General features: G+C 37.0%; 1 protein-coding gene across 13 annotated transcripts in view; it reads right to left on the bottom strand.

Moving 5' to 3' along the window:
- Positions 1 to 21,202, bottom strand: part of Mycbp2 (MYC binding protein 2) — a 233,109-nt gene that overhangs the window by 192,953 nt on the left and 18,954 nt on the right. For all 13 annotated transcript variants that reach the window (XR_005283020.1, XM_038310598.1, XM_038310599.1 and 10 more), the window contains exons 2-3: positions 12,342 to 12,417; positions 3,717 to 3,932 (exon numbers count right to left, since the gene is read on the bottom strand). Coding sequence is in view for 12 of the 13 variants with exons in the window: in XM_038310598.1 (XP_038166526.1) it covers positions 3,717 to 3,932; positions 12,342 to 12,417 (292 nt within the window). In the remaining variant the exon portion in view is untranslated. The remainder of the gene's footprint in view (positions 1 to 3,716; positions 3,933 to 12,341; positions 12,418 to 21,202) is intronic.

Here is a 21,202-nt window from a genome sequence, read left to right as displayed (position 1 = left end):
GAAGTGTTGATGAAGGTTGGGAACGCTGTGTGACAATACCTTTATACAAGAATTGTTTTAGAAGCAGAATTGATAAGAATTAGTTGCATAGCTGTGAAAAAAAAATACCCCAGGAAAAAACTTGAAGGAATTTATTTTGTTTTGTGGCTTCAGAAGGTTTGGTCCATGATTGGTTGGCTCCATGCACTGGAGTAGAATATAGTACTGAAAGCATGTAAAGGACATATCTGTTCACCCATGAAGAGGAGGTAGCTTCCAGTGACCCCCTTCCTCCAGGTGAACTCTAGTACAGTAAGCCTCAGATAACATTTCATATTCACAATGTAACATTTAGTAATCAGCTGACAATGAGCATATTCTCAAAGATTTTGGGTGGCAATATCAACCATCTATGGGAAAAAGAAAGACTGGAGGGAGATTATTTATTGTCTGGCTAGAACGATGATGAAATTTAATGTTTAATCTCTCAATATCTCTATTTATTGTCTGGCTAGAACAATGATGAAATTTAATGCTCAATCTCTCTCTCTCTCTCTCTCTCTCTCTCTCTCTCTCTCTCTCTCTCTCTCTCTCTCTCTCACACACACACACACACACACACACACACACACACACACTTCCCCTCCCTCCTTCTCCCTCCCTCATCCTGATTTTAAAGCAGAAGGGAGACATCTGGTCCATAGCTAAAACTCTAAGGAGAGATACCAACTAGAATGCAGATTTGAGAAGTCTCTCTGCATAGACACAAGTCAAAAACAATGAGAAATGAGGAGTGCTAAATCAAGAACACAGTTTGAATGAACAAATTATCCTTGAAAAGTTGAAAGAACGCTTTCCCTCTGGGTGTGAAAAGCAGGGAGGAAGACTGTTCATAGCCAGCTACTGGATCATTATGTGACACAGAATAGCAGTGTAGACATCCATATCCTGATAAGCAAATTCTTCTTTTTCTCCCTCTCCACCTCTTCTCCCTTTCATGCCGCCTCTTCCACTTCTTCCCTTTTAAGTTTAATATTTTTATCATTTGTAAATACTACTACTATTTATAGAAACAATCAGAAAAGGCAGACAATGTACTTTGCTTTGTAATGACATAAATATGTATCTCATTTCTGTTTGAGTTTTTTAAAGTGTGTAAGCATTACAACTGATTGTAAGACTGCTTAATAATACAAAACCTGCCATAAACAGATGAAAGAAATAGGAGAGAAAGAAATCTCAGATGAGAAGAAAAGAGAAAGCCTCAAGGCTCATAACAGAAGGAGCACAACATCTAGGAAGAAAGGGGGAGAAAGAAAATCTGCCTTTAAATCCTCATCATGCAGACCCCAGTCTTCCAATGTGTCTGTCCCAATGTGATGCCAAGGGCTGCCGAGGCTTATCACCTGAAATGCTCACTCCCCACCCATGGCATCGCCCGTGAGGCACTGTGGTTACCACAAATAGGCATCTAGCTACTGCCTCCTCTGTCTTCACATCTCTTTCATTATAGGATCACACTGAGTTTCTGGAAGTTCTACTTCCTTGCAATCTGAAGAATTTATTGCTAAATTACAGGATACATAGGGAAGTACCTAAAAATCAAATATACCTATATACATTCTATTGTTTGGCCCTAACCTGACACTTCTAACTACAGTTCTTATTTACTGAAGACTTGATATATACTGGGTACTGTTCTCTTAAGCACTCAACATCATTAACTCACTTAATCCTAACTGCAATCCTATGAGGTACATAATACTCTCAATTTATAGATAATAAAGCAGAGACACCCATTTACTTACTATTAAATAGCTAGTAATTTTAATAGTGTTTCAGCTTAATCAATTTGGCTTAATAACTGTGGTTTTAATCATTAGTCCCTGTTTCCAGAAAACAAGTATATACGGTAGATTTATTATTTCAGGATTTTTTTAAGATTTCCTTTAAACCCTGTTAATTATGCTATGAAAATGTATAAAATGTCTGAGTCTTTCTCTACTGCTCACTTATTCTGATGTTTTAAAACAGCCTAATAATATATTTTTCCTAATTGTGTAGCATTTTCTAATCTAGCTGTTGGTATATTATTCAACATCTGTATTCTCATATGAAAGATTTCTCTAAATTTTTGATTCCACTCCCAATACTGAATTTAATCACCATGGTTACCACGATGCAGTGTGATCTTCCCCCAATAGTGTATTACTCTTACAAAAAGTATACAACACAAAGTCTCTGGGGGTTATCCTACTTTTTTTTATAAAGCCTCCCTAACTAAGCAGAAGAAATCACAATTAAGAGACCATGATCTATGCCTTAGGAGGGAAAAGATAATGCATATTCATTTTCAGTTATAAGAAGATGCTGGGAGAGCAGTTACAATTAAAGACACCAGGGAAAAGGAAAAAAAGAAAGAAAGAAAGACATTCTAAGAAGGCTGGTCAAGAAGCAAGGAAGGTCACAGAGCCTTCACTCTTACGAAACAGAAAGTAAGTCATCTGCTGTCTAAGGGTGATAAACCCAACAGCACAGTCAAGAACAATGCATACTTAGGAAAAGTCACCACAAGCCATGCCAGCCCGAGACACGAGTTCCACCTGTCCTGATAGCTCACATAAGGCATTCCATGCAAAAACTAGTTAAAAGATACCTTATGTACAGGTGTGGGGATGTAAATAAGTTTTCAGGACAGTTTTAAAGCACAAATTTAATAGTATATGGATCATTTTTGATACTTTTAAGTTACTTTATAAGAAAGCTGTACACATGAATCACACATTGAGGTGTCATGTTAAAATGTTTGACTTTTCCCCTTTGTTAGGAACACTGTAGTAACTCTGAGGCTGATGACGTGACTCATGGACAGCAATGGTGTTGGATTACAAGAGACTGGATTTGATCCTCATCATTATAAAAGAAGAAAAAATAACAAAAGAGGAGAGAAGGATGGAAGAAAAGAAAGACTGTATCCTTTATACTGAATATAAACACACACACATACATCATATGTGATAAAATTAGTCATGAAGTAAACCAATACTTAGTACAAAGTACATTAAGAATAGTTTGTTCAGCAAAACTATGAAATAGTCTATATGTTTCTGGTAATAGGAAACAACAACAGAACAGTATGGACTGAATTGTTTCTCATCTGATTTTTCCCCTAGGTCAGGTGAGCAGAATAGCAAGAGTACAGTTGCAAGATTAAACAGACTTAAGAAAAGAAAGCTTTGAACTTAGCTGCTGCTAAGGAACCTTTCCAGTTCTATTTCAAGAAAAACTTAAATATATGCCTGTTTCTAGGGCTTGCTCTCAATGGGGTACACCTCTAGCTCTTGGTTTGCAACAGATTGTACCTTCCTTTTATGCTTGTCAAATTGGGAGGTCACCAGCTCTGTGCTCCTCTTTCATGTGCCAATGTTCCATGCTCTACACAAGTATATCCATGCTACTGCTTTTATACACTAACAGCCCTTAGCAAGCCACAACACACTGACCTCACTGAGTGCTTACCGTGGACATCTCACTGAGTAACCAGTTACCAACTTTGTAAGCTAGTTTACAAGTCCCACAGAGCTTTCCTGGTCTACCCCAAACCTATTTTTATCCATAAGAAATGTTATTTTTAGAAATACAATTTTAGAAAAAGCAAAGTATCTCAGGAACGTATGTATATGTATAATAACCAGAACACTTGTATGTAATGGATCTAAACTGAATTCAGTGCTTACCTTTGGCAGCTTGATAGGGGGCTCTTTGGATTCTTCTTCCTCATCACTGTCTGATTCTCCACTCTGTACAGAGTTCTTGGATGCAGCTGCCAATGATGTTTCCTTTTTCTGCCATTCCAAAACGCAATGCCGTACATTACAGTAAATATTGAAGGCAGAGGGATTGCTATGAAGTTTGATATCTGGTATAATTACTGTATTCTCCAAGTTTTCAGACTGAAATATAAAAGAGAACATTTCTGCTCTATATTTTTTTCAGTTATCATTTCATTGTAAATAAAAAATATAGACAGATTAAACTGACTTTCATATCCTGCATAAATAAAACAAATTTTCTTAAATATAAATAATTATATTTAAGGTATCAAAATATGTAGTCTGAAAATGTCTTCCTTCTTCTATAAAGAATTGGAATGACAGGTGGTGGTGGCGCACACCTACAATCCCAGCACTTGGGAGGCAGAGGCAAGCAGATCGAGGCCAGCCTGGTCTACAAGAGCTAGTTCCAAGACAGGTTCCAAGGCTACAGAGAAACCCTGTCTCGAAAAAAACCAAAAAACCAAAAATCAAACAAACAAAGAATTGGGAAAGGGCAAAAGATAACATCTCTCTAAACATGAAATATTTTAAAGTTAAATCAGTATGTAACTTAGGAAGGTCATTTTCAAAATATTAAAAAATCAAACAATTATATTAACAATATATTGAAAGTAATACATGACTGGTATTTAACCCAGAAACAATATTGATACGATAGAAATGTAGTGTAGTTCTCCAAAAGAACAAAGTGGAATAAAGTAGTAAACTTAAGATACAATAAATAAAAATGATAAAAACATTTGACAAAAGCTCAATACCTATATACATTTTTTTTTTAAAAAAAAAAGGCACAGCAAACTAGTAACGGAAAAGGTATTTTCTCAACTAGACAAAGGGTAACTATGACATACTCTAATAGATAGGGAAACAGACTAATTGCCTTGCTCCCAAGACTGTAAACACAGCAAACACTCTCGGGAATTCAAGTCACTGTTGTTATTTCCTAATGCAATAACCTGATAAAAATGGCTAAGAAGAAAAGCTTCTTTTATTAATGTCTTTATTTACTGAGCCATGTAGACAATTTTCAAAAAAAAACCATCTACTAGAAATAATAGTCAGGTGTAGCAAAATAACAATATACAAAATATAAAATAAGCAACATCCATATATGAAGAATAAACAAAAGTACTGTTGGGGGCTGGTGAGTGAGATGGCTCAGTGATTAAGAGCACTTTCTGCTTTTGTAGAGGACCTGGGTTTGATTTCTGGCACTCACATACATACCTGCAGGCAAACACTAATCCACACAAAATAATAAAATAAAGAAAATTAATGACATTTTAAAAAGAATATACCTGAAGTTTCTGATGAGAAAAACATCTCTATTTACAAAAGTCTATTTACAAAAGACTAGTAAGTATCAGAATGTATACAGTATTCTCAAAACAACAGTAAAGCAAAAGAGAATTCAATAAGTAAATCGTGAATGGAGATGAATAGATATAACATAGAAGACACAGAAGTTTATAAATAAATAAACATAGCATAAATGTCATTAGACCTTAGGCAAGAAGTAAATGAAAATGAGATATAGTACAAGCTATCAGAATCTCTAAAATTGAGCCAGCTAGCAGATAAGAGTCCCTCTGGCTGGCTGCTTCACCACTGTTTCCAACCCTTGGACACTGTAACCTACAGACTCACTCTGTCACCCAAACCCACTGAACCCTTCACCCTCCCCATGGCCAAACATCCCCCGCAAGAGCAGCAGTCCCTAGAGACACAAGCACCACCTGCACCAATTGGAAGAAAACATGGGTAGACCACAGTATAAAAAATATATTCAACAACATAGGACCAATATGGCAACCACCAGAACCTAGTGGTTCAGCAACAGCAAGACCTGAACATCCCAATGCAAATGAAGCAGAAGATAACGACCTTTAAAATAGCTTTATGAAGATGATAGAGGTCTTTAAAGAGAAAATGAGAAATTCCTTTAAAGAAATCGAGAAAAAGACAAACAAAAAATTGGAAGAAATCAATAAATCCCTTAAAGAAAGTCAAGAAAAACAATCAAACAGGTAAAGGAAACAGTTCAAAACTTGAAAATTTAAATAGAGGTAATAAAGAAATCAAAAGCCAAGGGAATTATGGAAATGGAAAATCTGAGTAAGCAAACAGGAACTACAGATGCAAGCATAATCAACAGAGGTAAGAGAATCTCACATGTTGAGGATATGATAGAGGAAATAGATCCATCATTCAAAAAATGATAAATTTAACAAATTCTTAACACCAAACATCTAAGAAATATGGGGCACCATGAAAAGACCAAACCTAAGAATATGTCTAGAAGAAGAAGAAATCCAACTCAAAGGCACAGAAAATATATTCAACAAAATCATAGAAGAAAACTTCCCCAATCTATAGGGCATGCCTATGAAGACACAAGAAGCTTACAGAACATCAAATAAACTGTACAAAAAAAAAGTTCTGTTGGAGGAGGGCCTGCTTGTTCGGCCCAGCCACCAGGCTAGCTTAACCCCAAAATAACCACAGAAACTGTATTAATTGAATCACCAATTGGCCTATTAGCTGTAGCTCCTTATTGGCTAACTCTTATATTAATTTAACCCACTTCTATTAATCTATATAGTGCCACGTGGCAGTGGCTTATCAGCAAAGATTCGGCATATCTGACTCTAGTGGCTCCATGATGTCTCACACTCTGCCCTTCTTTATCTCAGCATACAGCCTAGCTTCCCCCTCCACCTAGTATTTCCCTGCCATAGACTCAAAGCAGTTCTTTATTAAATGAAAGCAACACATGAAGGAAGGACCTCCTACACCAAAGTCTCCTTACCACATAATAATCAAAACACTAAACAATGAGAATAAAGAAAGAATAGTGAGAGCTGCGAAGGAAAAAGACCAAGTAACATATTAAGGCAGACCTTTTAGAATTATATTCAACTTCTCAGTGGAGACCATGAAAGCCAGAAGACAGACATTTTACTGACACACTACTATACCCAGTAAAACTTTCTTTCTTTTTTTGATTTGTATTGAGCTCTACATTTTTCTATGTTCACCTCCCTGCCTCTCCCCTTCCCACTTCAACCCTCCCCCAAGGTCCCCATGCTCCCAATTTACTCAAGATATCTTGTCTTTTTCTACTTCCCATGTAGATTAGATCAATGTAAGTCTCTTTTAGTGTCCTCATTGTTGTCTAAGTTCTTTGGGTTGTGATTTGTAGGCTAATTTTCTTTGCTTTATGTTTAAAAACCACCTATGAGAAAAAAAAAAACACCTATGAGTGAGTACATGTGGTAATTGTCTTTCTGTGTCTGGGTTACCTCACTCACAACGATGTTTTCTAGATCCATCCATTTGCCTGCAAAATTCATGATTTTTTTCTGCTGTGTAGTACTCCATTGTGTAAATTTACCATATTTTCCTTATCCTTATTTGGTCAAGGGGCATTTAGGTTGTTTCCTGGTACTGGCGAGAACAAACAATGCTGCTATGAACATAACTGAGCACAAGTCTTGGTGGCACGATTGAGCATCCTTTGGGTATATACCCGAAAGTGGTATTACTGAGTCTTGAGGAGGGTTGTTTCCTAATTTTCTGAGAAATGGCCACACTGACATCCAAAGTAGCTGTACCAGCTTGCATTCCCCCCCAGCAACACAACGCAGAAGTGTTCCCTTTTCCCCACAACCTCTCCAGCATAAGTTGTCATCACTGTTTTTGATCTTGGCCATTCCTACAGGTGTAAAATGGAATCTCAGAGTTGTTTTGAGTTGCATTTCTCTGATGACTAAGGATGTTGAACATTTCCTTAAGTGTCTTTCAGCTATTTTAGATTCCTCTGTTGAGAGTTCTCTGTTTAGGTCTGTACTCCATTTTTCTTTTATTGGATTATTTGTTCTTTTGATGACCAATATCCTGAGCTCTTTGTATATTATGGAGATCAGACCTTTGTCTGATATGGAGTTAGTGAAGATCTTTTCCCATTCTGTAGGCTGTCGTTTTGTCTTGTTGACCACGTCCTTTGCTTTACAGAAGCTTTTCTGTAAAAACCAGGAATAAACCTGGTGACATGGAAATCCACAGGAACCCACAAGGATGACCCCAAGTATGACTTCTAGCAATAGTGGAGAGGATCCCTGGACTGGCCATCTACTGTGAGTAGATTGGTGACTTCCCTAATTGTCATCAGAGATACTCTATCCAGTCACTGATGGAAACAGAGGCAGAGATCCACAGACAAGCACTGTCTTGAGGAAGAAAGGGAGAGGGATTATACCAGTCAGGAGGTCAAGATGGGGTAACCCACAGAGACAGATGACCTCTACTTTAATCTCAGGAGCCCATGGACCAACAGTCAGGAAGCCTGAATGAGACTGACCTCGGCCCTCTGCATGTGTGTGACAATCATGTAGCTTGGTTTCTTTCTTCCTTTTTTTTCTTCCTTCCTTCCTTCCTTTCTTTCTTTTTTCTTTTTGTCAGCTTGGAGACTTTCATTTGTTTTATTTTTTTCTTTAAAAAAGCAAACTATCTTTTTTCATTTAAAAAATAGTAAAAGTAGCTTGGTTTCTTAGTAAAGCTTCTAACAGTGAGAGCAGGACCTCTCCCTGGTGCTTAGCCAGCTTTTGGTAACCTGTTCCCAAAGCTGGATTACCAGGCCCCACCTTGATATAAGGGGAGGAGCTCAGCCCTGCTTCAACTTGATGTGCCATGCTTTGTGCAAGACCATGGGAGTCCTGTCCCCTTCTGAATGGAGATAAAGGAGGAATAGATGGGGAGCACGGGGTGGGGGGGTGTTATTTCATTTCTTTCTTTCACAAACAAACAACTCTGTCCACACATCCTTTTTCTCTCTGGGTAACAAACTGAACTTAGAAGTCATCATCATTATTATTGTATTCCATGGTCTACGTGCACAGGTTTGCTCGCTTAGAATACAGGTATTTCTTGACTCTTATTGTGCATTAAAAACCTGCCCTAATTTGGGGGCAGAGGGTTGAAGAGTCTTGAGCAAAACAGCACGGGCGTTGTCCTTGTGTAACTTGCAGCCCTGTGACTAATCTTGGAAATACATGCTCATTAGAATGTGATGGCAGCAGGGTGGTTCAGTGGGTAAAGTCACTAACTGCGCGAGCATGACAACCCAAGTTCCATCCCTGGAACCCACACACATGTGGAAGTAGAGAACTGACTCAGCCAGGTGTCATCTGACCTCTGCACATGCTCGCAGCAATATCAAAAGAAGAGAAACACCACACACACACACATACACACACACACACACACACACACACACACACACACACACACACGCTACCACCACTATCAACAATAACAAAATAACAGGAATCAACAATCATTGGTCATTGATATTAATCAATATACACAATCTTAATTCCCCAATAAAAAGACACAGACTAACAGAATGGATAGGAAAACAGAATCCATCCTTCTAATGCGTACAAGTAACATACTTCAACAGTATAGATAGTACCTCAGAATTAAGGGTTGGAATAAGATATTCCAAGCAAATGAACATAAAAAGCAAGCTGGTGCAGCAATTTTATTATCTTATGAAATAGACTTCTGATGTAGGATTCCCCTTTGCATGCTGTGAATATATTTTATTACCATTGGTTAATGAATAAAGCTGTTTCAGCTAATGAATTAGTAGAGTATAGTCAGGCAAAAAAAAAAAATCAGAACAGAGATATAGAGAGATAGTAGGCAGAGTCAAGGAAGACACCATGTAGCTGCCAAAGGAACCTTTACAGGTAAGTAAGCCGCAGCCTTGTGGCAATACACAGACTAATAGAAAGGGCTTAATTTAAGATATAAGAGTTAGTTAATAATAAGCCTGAGCTAATAGGTCAAACAGTATTGTAATTAATATAGTTTCTGTGTGATTATTCGGCTCTGGGTAGCCAGCAAAGCAAGTGCAGACTTTTCTACCTACAGACTTCAACCAAAACTAATCAGAAGAGATAGGGAAGGACACTATATACTCATCATCATCATCATCATCATCATCATCATCATCAACAACAATAACAACAAAATCTACCAAGACTATCAACTCTTAACACCTACAACTCAAACACAAGGGCACCCAAGTTTGCAAAAGAAACACCACTACAGCTTGAATCACATACTGATCATCACACAGTGATAGTGGGACTACTTCGATACCTCACTCCCCCCAATAGACAAAGTCATCTGGACATCTAAATAAAGAAATGTTGGAGCTAAAAGACATGACAAAACAAATGAACCTAACAGATGTTTCCAGAACATTTCGCCCCAATACAAAAGAATAGACTTTCTTCTCTGCACCTCATAAAACTTTCTTCAAAACTGACCACATACTTGGACACAATGCAAGTCTCAACAGAGAAAAGAAAACTGAAATAACATCCTGCATCCTATCAGACACCACAGATTAAAGTAGACGTCAACAAAAGAAACAACAGAGGGCTTACAAATTCATGAAAACTGAAAAACTCTCTACCGAATGAAAAATGGGTCAAGACAGAACTAAAAATATTAAAGACTTCCTAGAATTCAATGAAAATGAATACACATCATACCCAAACTTAATGGGAAACAATGAAAGCGGTGCTAACAGGAAAGTTTATAGCAATAAGTGTCTACCAAAAAATCTGGTAATCTCATGCTAGCAACTAAATAGCACACCTGAATGCTCTAGAACAAAAAGAAGTAAGCATGCCCAAGAGGAGTAGAGGTCAAGAAATAATCAACTGAGGGCTCAAATCAAATAGAAACAACAACAAAAAAAATACAAAGAATCAATGAAACAAAGTTGCTCTTTGAAAAAAATTAATTAGACAGAAAAAAATGCCTATCCAAACTAAAAGACAGAGGGAATATACAAATTAACAAAAGCAGAAACCAAAAGGGGGACATAACAACAGACACCAGGGAAATCCACCAAATCATAGGGATGTACTTTAAAAACTTGGACTCCACCAAAATGTAAAATCTAAAAGAAATGGATAATTTGCTGGATAGGTACCACTTCAAAGTTAAATCAAGGTAAGGAAAAAATTTAAACAGACCTATAATCCCTAGCAAAATAGAAGAAGTCATTAAAAAGTCTTCCAACCAAAATAAGCCACCTAGCACCAGATGATTTTAGTGAAGAATTCTACCAGACTTTCAAAAATTAGTTAATGCCAACATTCCCCAAATTTTTACATAAAATAGAAACAGAAGGAACACTATCAAATCATTTTATGAGGCCAGTTACCCTGAAACCCAAACCACATAAAGACCCAACAAGCAAACAGAATTACAGACCAATTTCTTTTATGAACATTGATGTAAAAATACTCAATTAAATACTGGCAAACCAAACTCAAGAGCACATAAAAAAGATCATCCACCATGATCAAGTAGGCTTTATCCCAGAGAAGCAGGGATGGTTTAACATACAACAATCAGTAAATGTAATCAGTCCTCAGCCACAGTCAGTACGCCCACATAAGAAGAAAGAAAAGAAAGAGAGATAAAGATACAAACTTAATGATATTATTTAATTCCTGTATCCAGCTACCAAATAAACTCCAATCCCTCCCATACTATTTTATTTTTGGTTTACTATTTTGAAGTAGACTTTGCTCAGTTAACATCAGCAAAATCATTATTTTAAAAAAGCAAGAAATACTTCCTTCTGGAAGTTAAATACATTATAAAGATCTGGTTAAGCTCCTGTTTCTATAGCCCAAAGTAGAACAGTTCAGAAACGACAGCTACAACTATTCCTCCTATCTAGGTACACACTACTGCTGTTCAAAGGGAAGACGTAGGCTCTGGTCACTGCAAATGACAAATGGAGGGGCTTTATGTCACAACTTCTACAATCAGTGAAATGAAATACTGGTTCTCTTAAGGCCTCCAACTCAAACAGTATACACTGCCTTTTCTTTTGTACATTTATGACTAATCAAAAGAAGTTCTGAGCAGTACAGATACATCAAAAGGCTCCTTAATTCATCAAGAAAAGCATAAAATGAATCCAAATCCAAATCCTAATGCACAATCCAAGTTTAATGTTTTCAGTACAAGTACTCAGAATGGAAAAAGCAAAAGGTAGCAAATATATTTCCCTTAAGTAATGAGCAAATATAGTGAGAAAAAGAAATGAATAATTTTCATCTCCAGATAATAACGTCTAGGATACTAACCAAGAAGCAACTCAAAGTAGATTAAAGAAAACACAGACACACACACGAAGAAAAATAATAAATCACTTATTTATGGGGATGTGGACATGGTAGGTAGTGCACACCCCAGTGGGTGGTCCTTCTTATTAAACAGACATCACACTGGGAAGCAGGTAGATTGGTGGGACCTGGAAGTAACAGGCATAAAATTTTCAAAGAATGAATTCAAAAATACCTTTTAAAAAAATGCTTTGAAAACTTACTTTAGCACACAGAACATAATCATTTGCTAATTATACCCCTATTTTTAAGTGTTTTCATTTTTGTCCCAATTACTATGTCAACACGTTGCTAGCAACTTTACCTTGCTTCTTGTCTTTACTTTTGATTTGCTCTTCTGTTTTCGTTTCAATTTCTTCTTATTTAAAATTTTCTTATTCCTAAAAACAAAAGTACAAACTATAAATATTTACATCAGGGCATACAAAACCAGTGAAAACAAGTAATAGACACTTACATGTTTCTTAGAGCTTCTATAAAGCAACATACTCCAAATATGCATATAGAAACTAATATTTAAGTAACTTTTAAGAAGACAACATTTAAAGCCGGGCAGTGGTGATGCATGTACTTAATCCCAGCAATGGCAGTGGATCTCTGGGTTTGAGGCCAGCCTGGTAACAGAGCGAGTTCCAGGACAGCCAGAATACACACGGAAACCCTACCTTTAAAAACCAAATCAAAAAAAAAAAAAAAAAAAGACAGGAAATACATATTAATCTAATAATTAAAAAAAATGACGGTATAAAGCCTTTTCATTAAAGTGAAGCATTTAAGGCATAAAATGAAGTTTAAAAACAACTTTCTTTAGGGCCAACCAAGTGCTCATGGGGAGGCGGGGGTGGATGGAAACGGATGCCACCAAACCTGGCAACCTGAGTTCAATCTCTGGAAGGCACATAGTGACAGGCTAGCTGTCTCTGAAATCCACATGTATGTGGTAGCACACTTGCACACACATGCACACATGTATATGTGCACACATAGAAAGTAAATATAATTGTAAAAGAATGAACTTTTTCCCCAGTGGCTATGTTAATAAACAACAACAGAAAGCGTGTTCTTTATGCTAGTGAAAGCGGCAATACAGAAAAGTTCAAGTAAATTTTTATTAAATTACTATGAATATAAAGAAAATCTTGAGGGGCTGGAGAGATGGCTTGGTGATTCAAAGCACTGGCTGCTGTTCCAGAGGACAAGGGTTCAATTCCAAGCACCCACATGACAGCTCACAACCATCGGTAACTCCAGTCAAAGTGAATTAGACACCCTCATCTGATCTCTGCAGGCACTGCACATGGTACACAAATATATATAGAGAGAAAACACCCAAACACATAAAATAAAAATCAAGATTTGGAAAAAAAGAGAAAAGAAAACCTGAGTTCATAACCTTAGCAACTATTTCTGAGTGCCTCTGCCCCAGGCCTAATCTTTGCATTAAGGTAAAGGACCTTCTGAGTAACTTTGAGAAAGATGCCCTTTATCCCTGCTCTCACCCAAAGCACTAAAGTGATGTAGGATTTCCCTCTGTATGTGGTGATTACCATTAACAAATAAAGAACTGCTTTGAGCCTATAGCAGACCAGGATGGGGCAGAGCAGAGCTAGGCAGAAAGGAAGGGACTGAATGCTGAGAGAAAGAAAGGTGGAGTCAGAGACATGCCATGAGACTGCTGGAGACATATGCTGGAAAATTTACCGGGTAAGTCACAGCCACGTGGCGATATACAGATTAATAGAAATGGGTTAAATTAATATAAGAGTTAGCCAATAAGAATCTAAAACTAATGGATCAAGCAGTGATTTAATTAATATACAGTTTCTGTGTGATTATTTCAGGTATAAGCTAGCTGGGTGGCTGGGAACCAACAAGCAGCCCTTCTCCAACAGTAAAGAATAAAGAGGGAGAAATAAGAGGCTAGGAAAATATCTCATTTTCATTCAACTCCATATTCTGAATGTGTGCTATGCTGAGAAATACACCCCTAAGTAGTAAAGACACAAAATGCAAAAGGCAGTTTTTGCTCTGGAGGAGAGCATATACTTAAATGGAAAGCACAATTTAGCTATCTAGTAAGAGATTCCTACTACTCTAATAAAAACAAAAGGGGGCCTGCATGGTGATTCTCTGCCTATAATTTCAGCATCCATAGTTCTCATTAGGCTAAAGCAGGAGAATGAGAAATTTGTGGACATCCTGTGCTACACAGGGAGAAACTGTCTCAAAACAAAACAAACACAGAACAAGGTAGACTGGTGACACAGCTCAGTAAACTGAGCTCAAACCTTGGGTTCTGTATGGTAAAGAGAGAACCAACTCCCACAAAGAGAGAGAGAGAGAGAGAGAGAGAGAGAGAGAGAGAGAGAGAGAGAGAGAGAGAGAGAGAGAGAGAGAGACAGAGACACAGAGACAGAGAGAGAGAGAGAGAGACACAGAGAGAGACAGAGAGAGAGAGAGAACAAAGACAGTAGGAGAGTATTAACAATTAACAAATAGATGAATGTAATAAAATAATTTAAAGATAGAAAAGAAGGAGGTAGAGGAACTGAATGGAGAGAATGGCAGAGGGGACATAATGAAGGGATAAAGATCATCACAATACTGATTATTGATTCTGAGGTCAAGTTCTTAAAATCTTCTAACTACTATGATCGAAGCAGTAGCAAAGGGGTGGAGGGAATCCCTTCCATTCCCTGGTCCCTTTAGCTACCTAACCTTTGTGGTTATTCGATTGAAACACATCTAGAGCTTGAAAGATGCATCTACATAAGGGAAAAAATGCAATATTTGTCCTTTGGGGTCTGGGTTACATCAATCAGGATGACTGCTGCTAGCTACATCAATTTACCTGGAATTACATTTTTCTTAACAGCTGAATAATATTCCATTGTATAAATGTCCATTTTCATTATCCATTCATCAGCTGATAAATATTTTGGCACAAATGTCACGGGAGTAACCAACCACATTTTCATCGCATTTAAGGTCCCAATCCATGAGACTGAACCCATATGTGACACTGCTAAAGAGGTCAAGAACCCGAGACTAGACGGGCCCTGGGCCCTCTGTTAATAGAATATAGCAATAAACAGTTCCTAATGACTCTCTCTCTCTCTCTCTCTCTCTCTCTCTCTCTCTCTCTCTGTGTGTGTGTGTGTGTGTGTGTGTGTGTGTGTGTTTGAATATGGTATGAATAAGGCTCATATGTTTGAGTGCTTAGTCACCAGTGGAGTGAGACCCTTTGAAAGGATGAGAAGGATGAGGAGGTGTGGCCTTGTTGGAGAAAGTGACACTGGGGCTGTTTTAAGGGTCACTTTCAGCCTGTAGATCAGAATGTATGCAGCTCTCCGTTGCTGCTCCAGTGCCATGCACACCACTATGCTTCATGCCATGACGATAATGGACTAAGCCTCTGAAGCTTTAAGCAAGTCCTCAAATAAATGTTTTCTTTTATAAGAGTTGCATTGGTCATGATGTTTCTTCACAGCAATAGAACAGTGACTAAGACACCCATATATCAGAACATTACTCAGCCCTGATCAGAGAAACCTCTTACAGTAGAAGGCAATAAACTCAGAGACCCACATCTGGCCATGTGCAAACAGTGAGAGACTTTGGAACACTTAGTCCTTAATGGGATGACTTTATCAAACAATTCCCCTTGAGGTTTAAGGGTTTTGATCTTTTATCTAATTTTATGTATTAATGAAAACTATTTTAAAATTACTAAGCTGCACTCTAAAGCAATAATAGGAAAACATTTTCTATAAAAGGGTTAAGTAATTCACTCTTTGGGATCCATAGATCTCTGTGATAGCTACTTTAATCATCAACAGTATGAACACAGCCAGAGAGAGCACATGAGAAGTGTGACTAGGAGTACAATTTTAATCCTGAATGTTAAAATTTATATTTTATGTGATTTTCTCTATGATAAAACATTATTGATTTATTTCTTTCCAGCTTTAAAAATGTAAAGTCCATTCTGAGCTCATGGGTGTCACAAAAACAAGAACTTGACTATGTTTGATACTTGTGCCATCTTTTGCTGAAACCTAGTCTACACATCAGTATCTTATTGTGAGCCATGACCTTATTTAAATGGGTGTAATTGAATGTAAGGGATGAAAAAACAAAAGTAAGCAAATAAACAAAAGACAACAGTAAAATGTTTTGAGTACACAGCAAACAAAACCCAATTCACAATCAAATGCATTAATTCCCAGGTGTTCCTAGCATTGCTTGCCATGTGCATCACAAAACGACACTGCAGCCTTAGTTCTGAACACATGGCACTACATAGGACAGGATGCTATCAAACACTAATCAACACTGTCCAAAATATTTCGGGTCAATTTGATACTACTGTGTGTTATGGTGCAGTGTTCTGTTATACAACATATTCTGCTCTTAAAGAAATATGATTTAGTTATGAAAACAATGAAAGAATGATTTTCCAATGGTTATTTTTAAGCATATATCAAAATGTGCTCCTTTAGATGGTATTGTGTTAGGATTTCATTTTAGAAGTTAATTACTTGAGGTATACACTCGAACGTCATAAAAATTTATTAAATAATTTTGGGCTTGGCCTGGATAGTATTTCCAATAATTCCTGAAACCGTGAACCCAGTTCAATCATACACTAAATATTGATGTGAAACAGTATTTCTAGCACTAGTGATTATAAAATATCAATAACTCTACAATAGAAATTCTTCTTGTATAAGAATATCCAATATCTACCAAAGAGTTAGTTCTTTGTGTAAAAATAAAGAAACATATCCATCCATTAGCACACAAATTTGCTTTCATCTTTAGGAAATTACAAAACTACGTGTTTACCAAAGGTTGTTTTAAAGTAAATTCCCTAATGGTTTGTTATCAAGTAAATATTATATATAATATGTGTATATATTATATATATTCTTAGGTCATGTAATAATTTTATGAAAATGAAGAAAAAATTTAAAGAAAACTCAGTCCTAAGGTATATTTAATAAAATACTGTATTAGAATGGTTTGTATCAAATATAAAAATATGTATTTATGTAATACAGAGAAACTATTCAAAACATTACTATGCTTATTAATATAAGTACTTTTAAATTATCTTTCTGTCCTATGTGTAAAGATGCACTATTAGCTTCTACTTCTCTAAAATAAGATACTATACAGGATCAAATAATCCCTGTCTTCCTTCAGAGACTAGATCATCATAAGAAAACTCTCAAAGCAATGAGATCTAGACAACCAAGGACAGAACACCTTAAGATAAACTAAGATCACTGGTATTGTTTTCTATGAACATATGAAGCACTTAGACACAAATGAGAACTGAGCTTCATTCAATCAGATGACTACTACTAAAGCAAACAAAACATTGTGGTTCTTTAGATGTATGCATGGTCCGGAATGACACCAAGTCACAGATATCCTTTGTTGTTGATGGTGATAAATAAGATACAGAGTCTCATTACAAAACCCGGGCCAACCTGAGAGTCACTATGTTGTTTAAGTTGACCTCAAACTTTCTATTTTCCTGTTTCAGCTTCCTAAGTACATAAGGCAAATCTTTCATCAAAGAAAAAAATAGAAATTAACAATAGGAAGAGAATTTTAAATTCTCAAATGTTGGCAACTAAAAATAAAAATAATAATAAAAATGTGCCTACAAATAAGTTAGGGGTCAAGCATCTAGTCACAATAGAAACTAAAAATATTTCCTGTTGAACAAGAATTAAATATGATATCAATACACGTGGAAGAAATGTAGCTAAAATATCACTTAGATAAAATACATAGTTTTGCATATACCTAATGCGTACATTGCAACCAAAAAGTTTGAAGGCAAATAATCTTGGCTTTCCATTTGAGAAGATGGAAAGAAAGCATGAATTAAATGGAAAGAATGCAAAATGGGGAAATAAACAAGAGCAAATGAAATAGAGATCACAGATTTAACAAAGAAAACCACAACACTAAAATTTGGTCTTCTGAAAAGACCAATTAGTAAATCTCTAGCAAGATTTGTTAGGGAAAAATTTAGAAGTATAAATTACCAACATGAGAAATAGGAAAGGAGTCATTATTACAAATGCTGCTATAAATTTGACAACCTAAGCAAAATAAACAAGTTGCTAGAAAAATAACTTCTAAACACTAGATGAGGAAAAATGCAATATCTAAGCATTTCTATATCTGTAGATAGAAGGAAAGAATTGAAAACCTAATCAAAAGCTTAATACATAGAAAACAGATTCATGGCTGCAATGGTAAACTCTACAGTATTTTTTATTTGTTTGTTTTGGTTTGTTTTTTGTTCTTTTTAAGACAGGGTTTCTCTGTGTAGACCAGGCTGGCCTCAAACTCAGAGAGATCCACCTGTCTCTGCTTCTTGAGTGCTGGGATTAAAGGCTTATGCCTGTTACAGAATGGCGCCCACGTGGACACCTGCATCCACTTAAAGCCTGAGAGAGCTTGGGAAGTAATTCTAGACAAAAAAGAAAAAAAAAGAGCTAAGCATGGCTTATTGATAGCAGCATTTTCTCAGATGGGCTCTGCTCGCTAGAGGCAAGCGATCTCATTTAAGAGAGGCTTCCCGACTCAGCTTTAGTTGCAAAACCTTTCAGCTCATTTTTAAGAGGTCCTACCAAGAAACACTTAAATAGTGTTGATAAAAAGCTGACTGCATGCTTTTTGGTTTTCAGCTGTAGAGGGAAAAAAAGCTGTGCCATTTTAAAATGTCAGCTTTCTGGGCCATCCTGCCGGGGCAAACTCTGACTCTTTAAGGCAGCTATGGAGCATTTTGAGTGTGGTTTGTGAGCACACTGCTGCAGCTTGCTTGCAGGCAGGGACCTTGAAATGCCATAAGTTGTGGCAATAAACATGGCTACCCCCGCCATGAGCCTGGAATCTCACAAAGCTAAGGAATGGGCTGGACCCAGCCATCAAAGCCATGGCTTTAATCTTACCCATATTGCTTAGCAAATTAAACTCATGTGGTCAGAAAAGGAGAGATATACAGTAAAGAGAGATTCAAAGACGAAGAAAACCTCTAAATGGTTTACAGTGTGTTAAAAATATATGCAGGCTTTAAAAAAAAGGTTAAAGTCCTTAAAAGAAAAAAGAAAAAAAGAGTAGTTGGGTGTGTTGACACACACCTTTAATCCCAACACTTGGGAGGCAGAGGCAGGTGGATCTCTGTGAGTTTAAAGACAGCCTGATCTACAGAGGCAGTTCCAGACAGCCAAAGATATACTGAGAACCTGTCTCAAAAAGTAAAAGTAAAAATAAAAGAAACAGAGGTTAAAGTAAAGCCACATAAAGATGGAAAATACACAGAGAATCTGGAAACATATGTTATTATGCTCTCTTTGAATTGTTTGGATGCTAGGGAAGGAGCAACAGCTGCTAAAAGATATTTGCTTATAAATGCTGCTGAATTAATTGAATATAAGTTTTTTGAAAATACCTTGACTTCAAAATTGAAGTCAAAAGGTATGTTACTTCAGAGAAGAGATTTTGCTTTTGTTTCCACAGGAAATGAGAGGCTGTGGAATCATTCTGAGTTAAGAAAAATCAGGTTTGATCAAGGAAGACCACTTGAGAAATCTCCGTTAGGAACATGTGGCCTGGATGTCTGAGCTGTACATCCTGAACAGATTCAAGACTGCTGCCTGACATGATCAAGACTCACAGGATACTCCAGTCAGGACTTGATCATAATTCAAAATTTTCTTTAGGTCCCCATAAGATTATCAGCACCTCCAACCAGCAGGAAGTAGCCTGGGAAACTACGCCCACATTTCCAAAAAATGAACTATGACTGTTTTTGTTTTCTTAAAAAAAAGGGGGAGGAGGGATGGCATGGTACAACTCTGTATTCTGTCAATTATGTTTTAAATAAACGCTGATTGGCCAGTAGCCAGGCAGAAAGTATAGGAGGGGCAATAAGAACAGGAGTATTCTGGGAAGAAGGAAGCTCTCTCCCCAGTCCTGCCCAGACCATGGAAGAAGCAAGATGTGACCTGTCCTGCTGAAAAAGGTACCAAGCCATGTGGCTAATATATACTAGAATAATGGGCTAATATAAGTTATAAGAGCTAATACGAAGCCTGAGCTAATGGGCCAATCAGTTTTATAACTTATGGAGACCTCTGTGTGATACTTTTGGACCTAACAACTGTGGGAACTGGGCAGGACAAAAACCCCAACAAGCAGGCCCGCCATGTTACATATGCCACCACTGCCCGGCTCACTAGTGTATTTTTAAAACAGTAGCAATCTTGGGATAATTTCTGCAGAAATTATTATAATTATAAATTATTATAATTTCTTTTTATAAAAAAAGAAGAAATATTTTCTAACTCAAGCTAATTCTTCCATCAAAGTCTAAAAAGGATATTTCAAAATATGAAAAATTTTAAGAAACATTTTCTATGAAAAAGAGGTACAAAACAACCATCAAATAAGAATTTATGAGTTTATCATCCACTTTTTAAAACTCAATGTATAAAACACCATGTATAAGCTTAATATTTTTATAGAAAAGACATTTTTATGTTTCATTTATTTATTTACTTACTTATTATTCTTTCACACATTACATCCCAACCACAGTTCTCCCCCACCTCATTCCTCCTAGCCCCCTACCCCACCCAGATCTGCTTCTCCTCCATTTCCTTTCAGAAAAGAGTAGCCTGCCTGCAGCTCTTTTAAAAGGTCCTGCCACGAAACACTTAAACGGTGTTGATGAAAAGCTGAACACATGCTTTTCCGTTTTCAGCCGTAGCAGGAAAAAAGCTGCGCCGTTTTAAAATGCCGGTTTTCTGGGCCATCCTGCCAGGACAAACTCTGACTCTTTCAGGCAGGCAGTCCAACTGAGTGTGGTCTGTGAGCAGAATGCTGCAGCCTGCTTGCCGGCAAGGACCTTGAAACACTGTAGAGTTGTGGTGATAAACATGGCTACAGCCTGTACCCCCTCCATGAGACAGGAATCGCAGAAAGCTAAGAAATGGGCCGTATCCAGCTGCCAAAGCCACAGCTTTAGTCCTACCAATATTGCTTGGTAGGACTAAAGACTCATGTGGTCAGAAAAAGAGAGATACAGTAAAGAGAGATTCAAAAACAAAGAAGACCTCTAAATGATTTACAGTGTGT

Source organism: Arvicola amphibius, chromosome 13 (assembly GCF_903992535.2).
Source record: "Arvicola amphibius chromosome 13, mArvAmp1.2, whole genome shotgun sequence".
NCBI classification, from domain to species: Eukaryota; Metazoa; Chordata; class Mammalia; order Rodentia; family Cricetidae; genus Arvicola; species Arvicola amphibius.
This window is presented reverse-complemented; position numbering and strand designations above follow the sequence as displayed.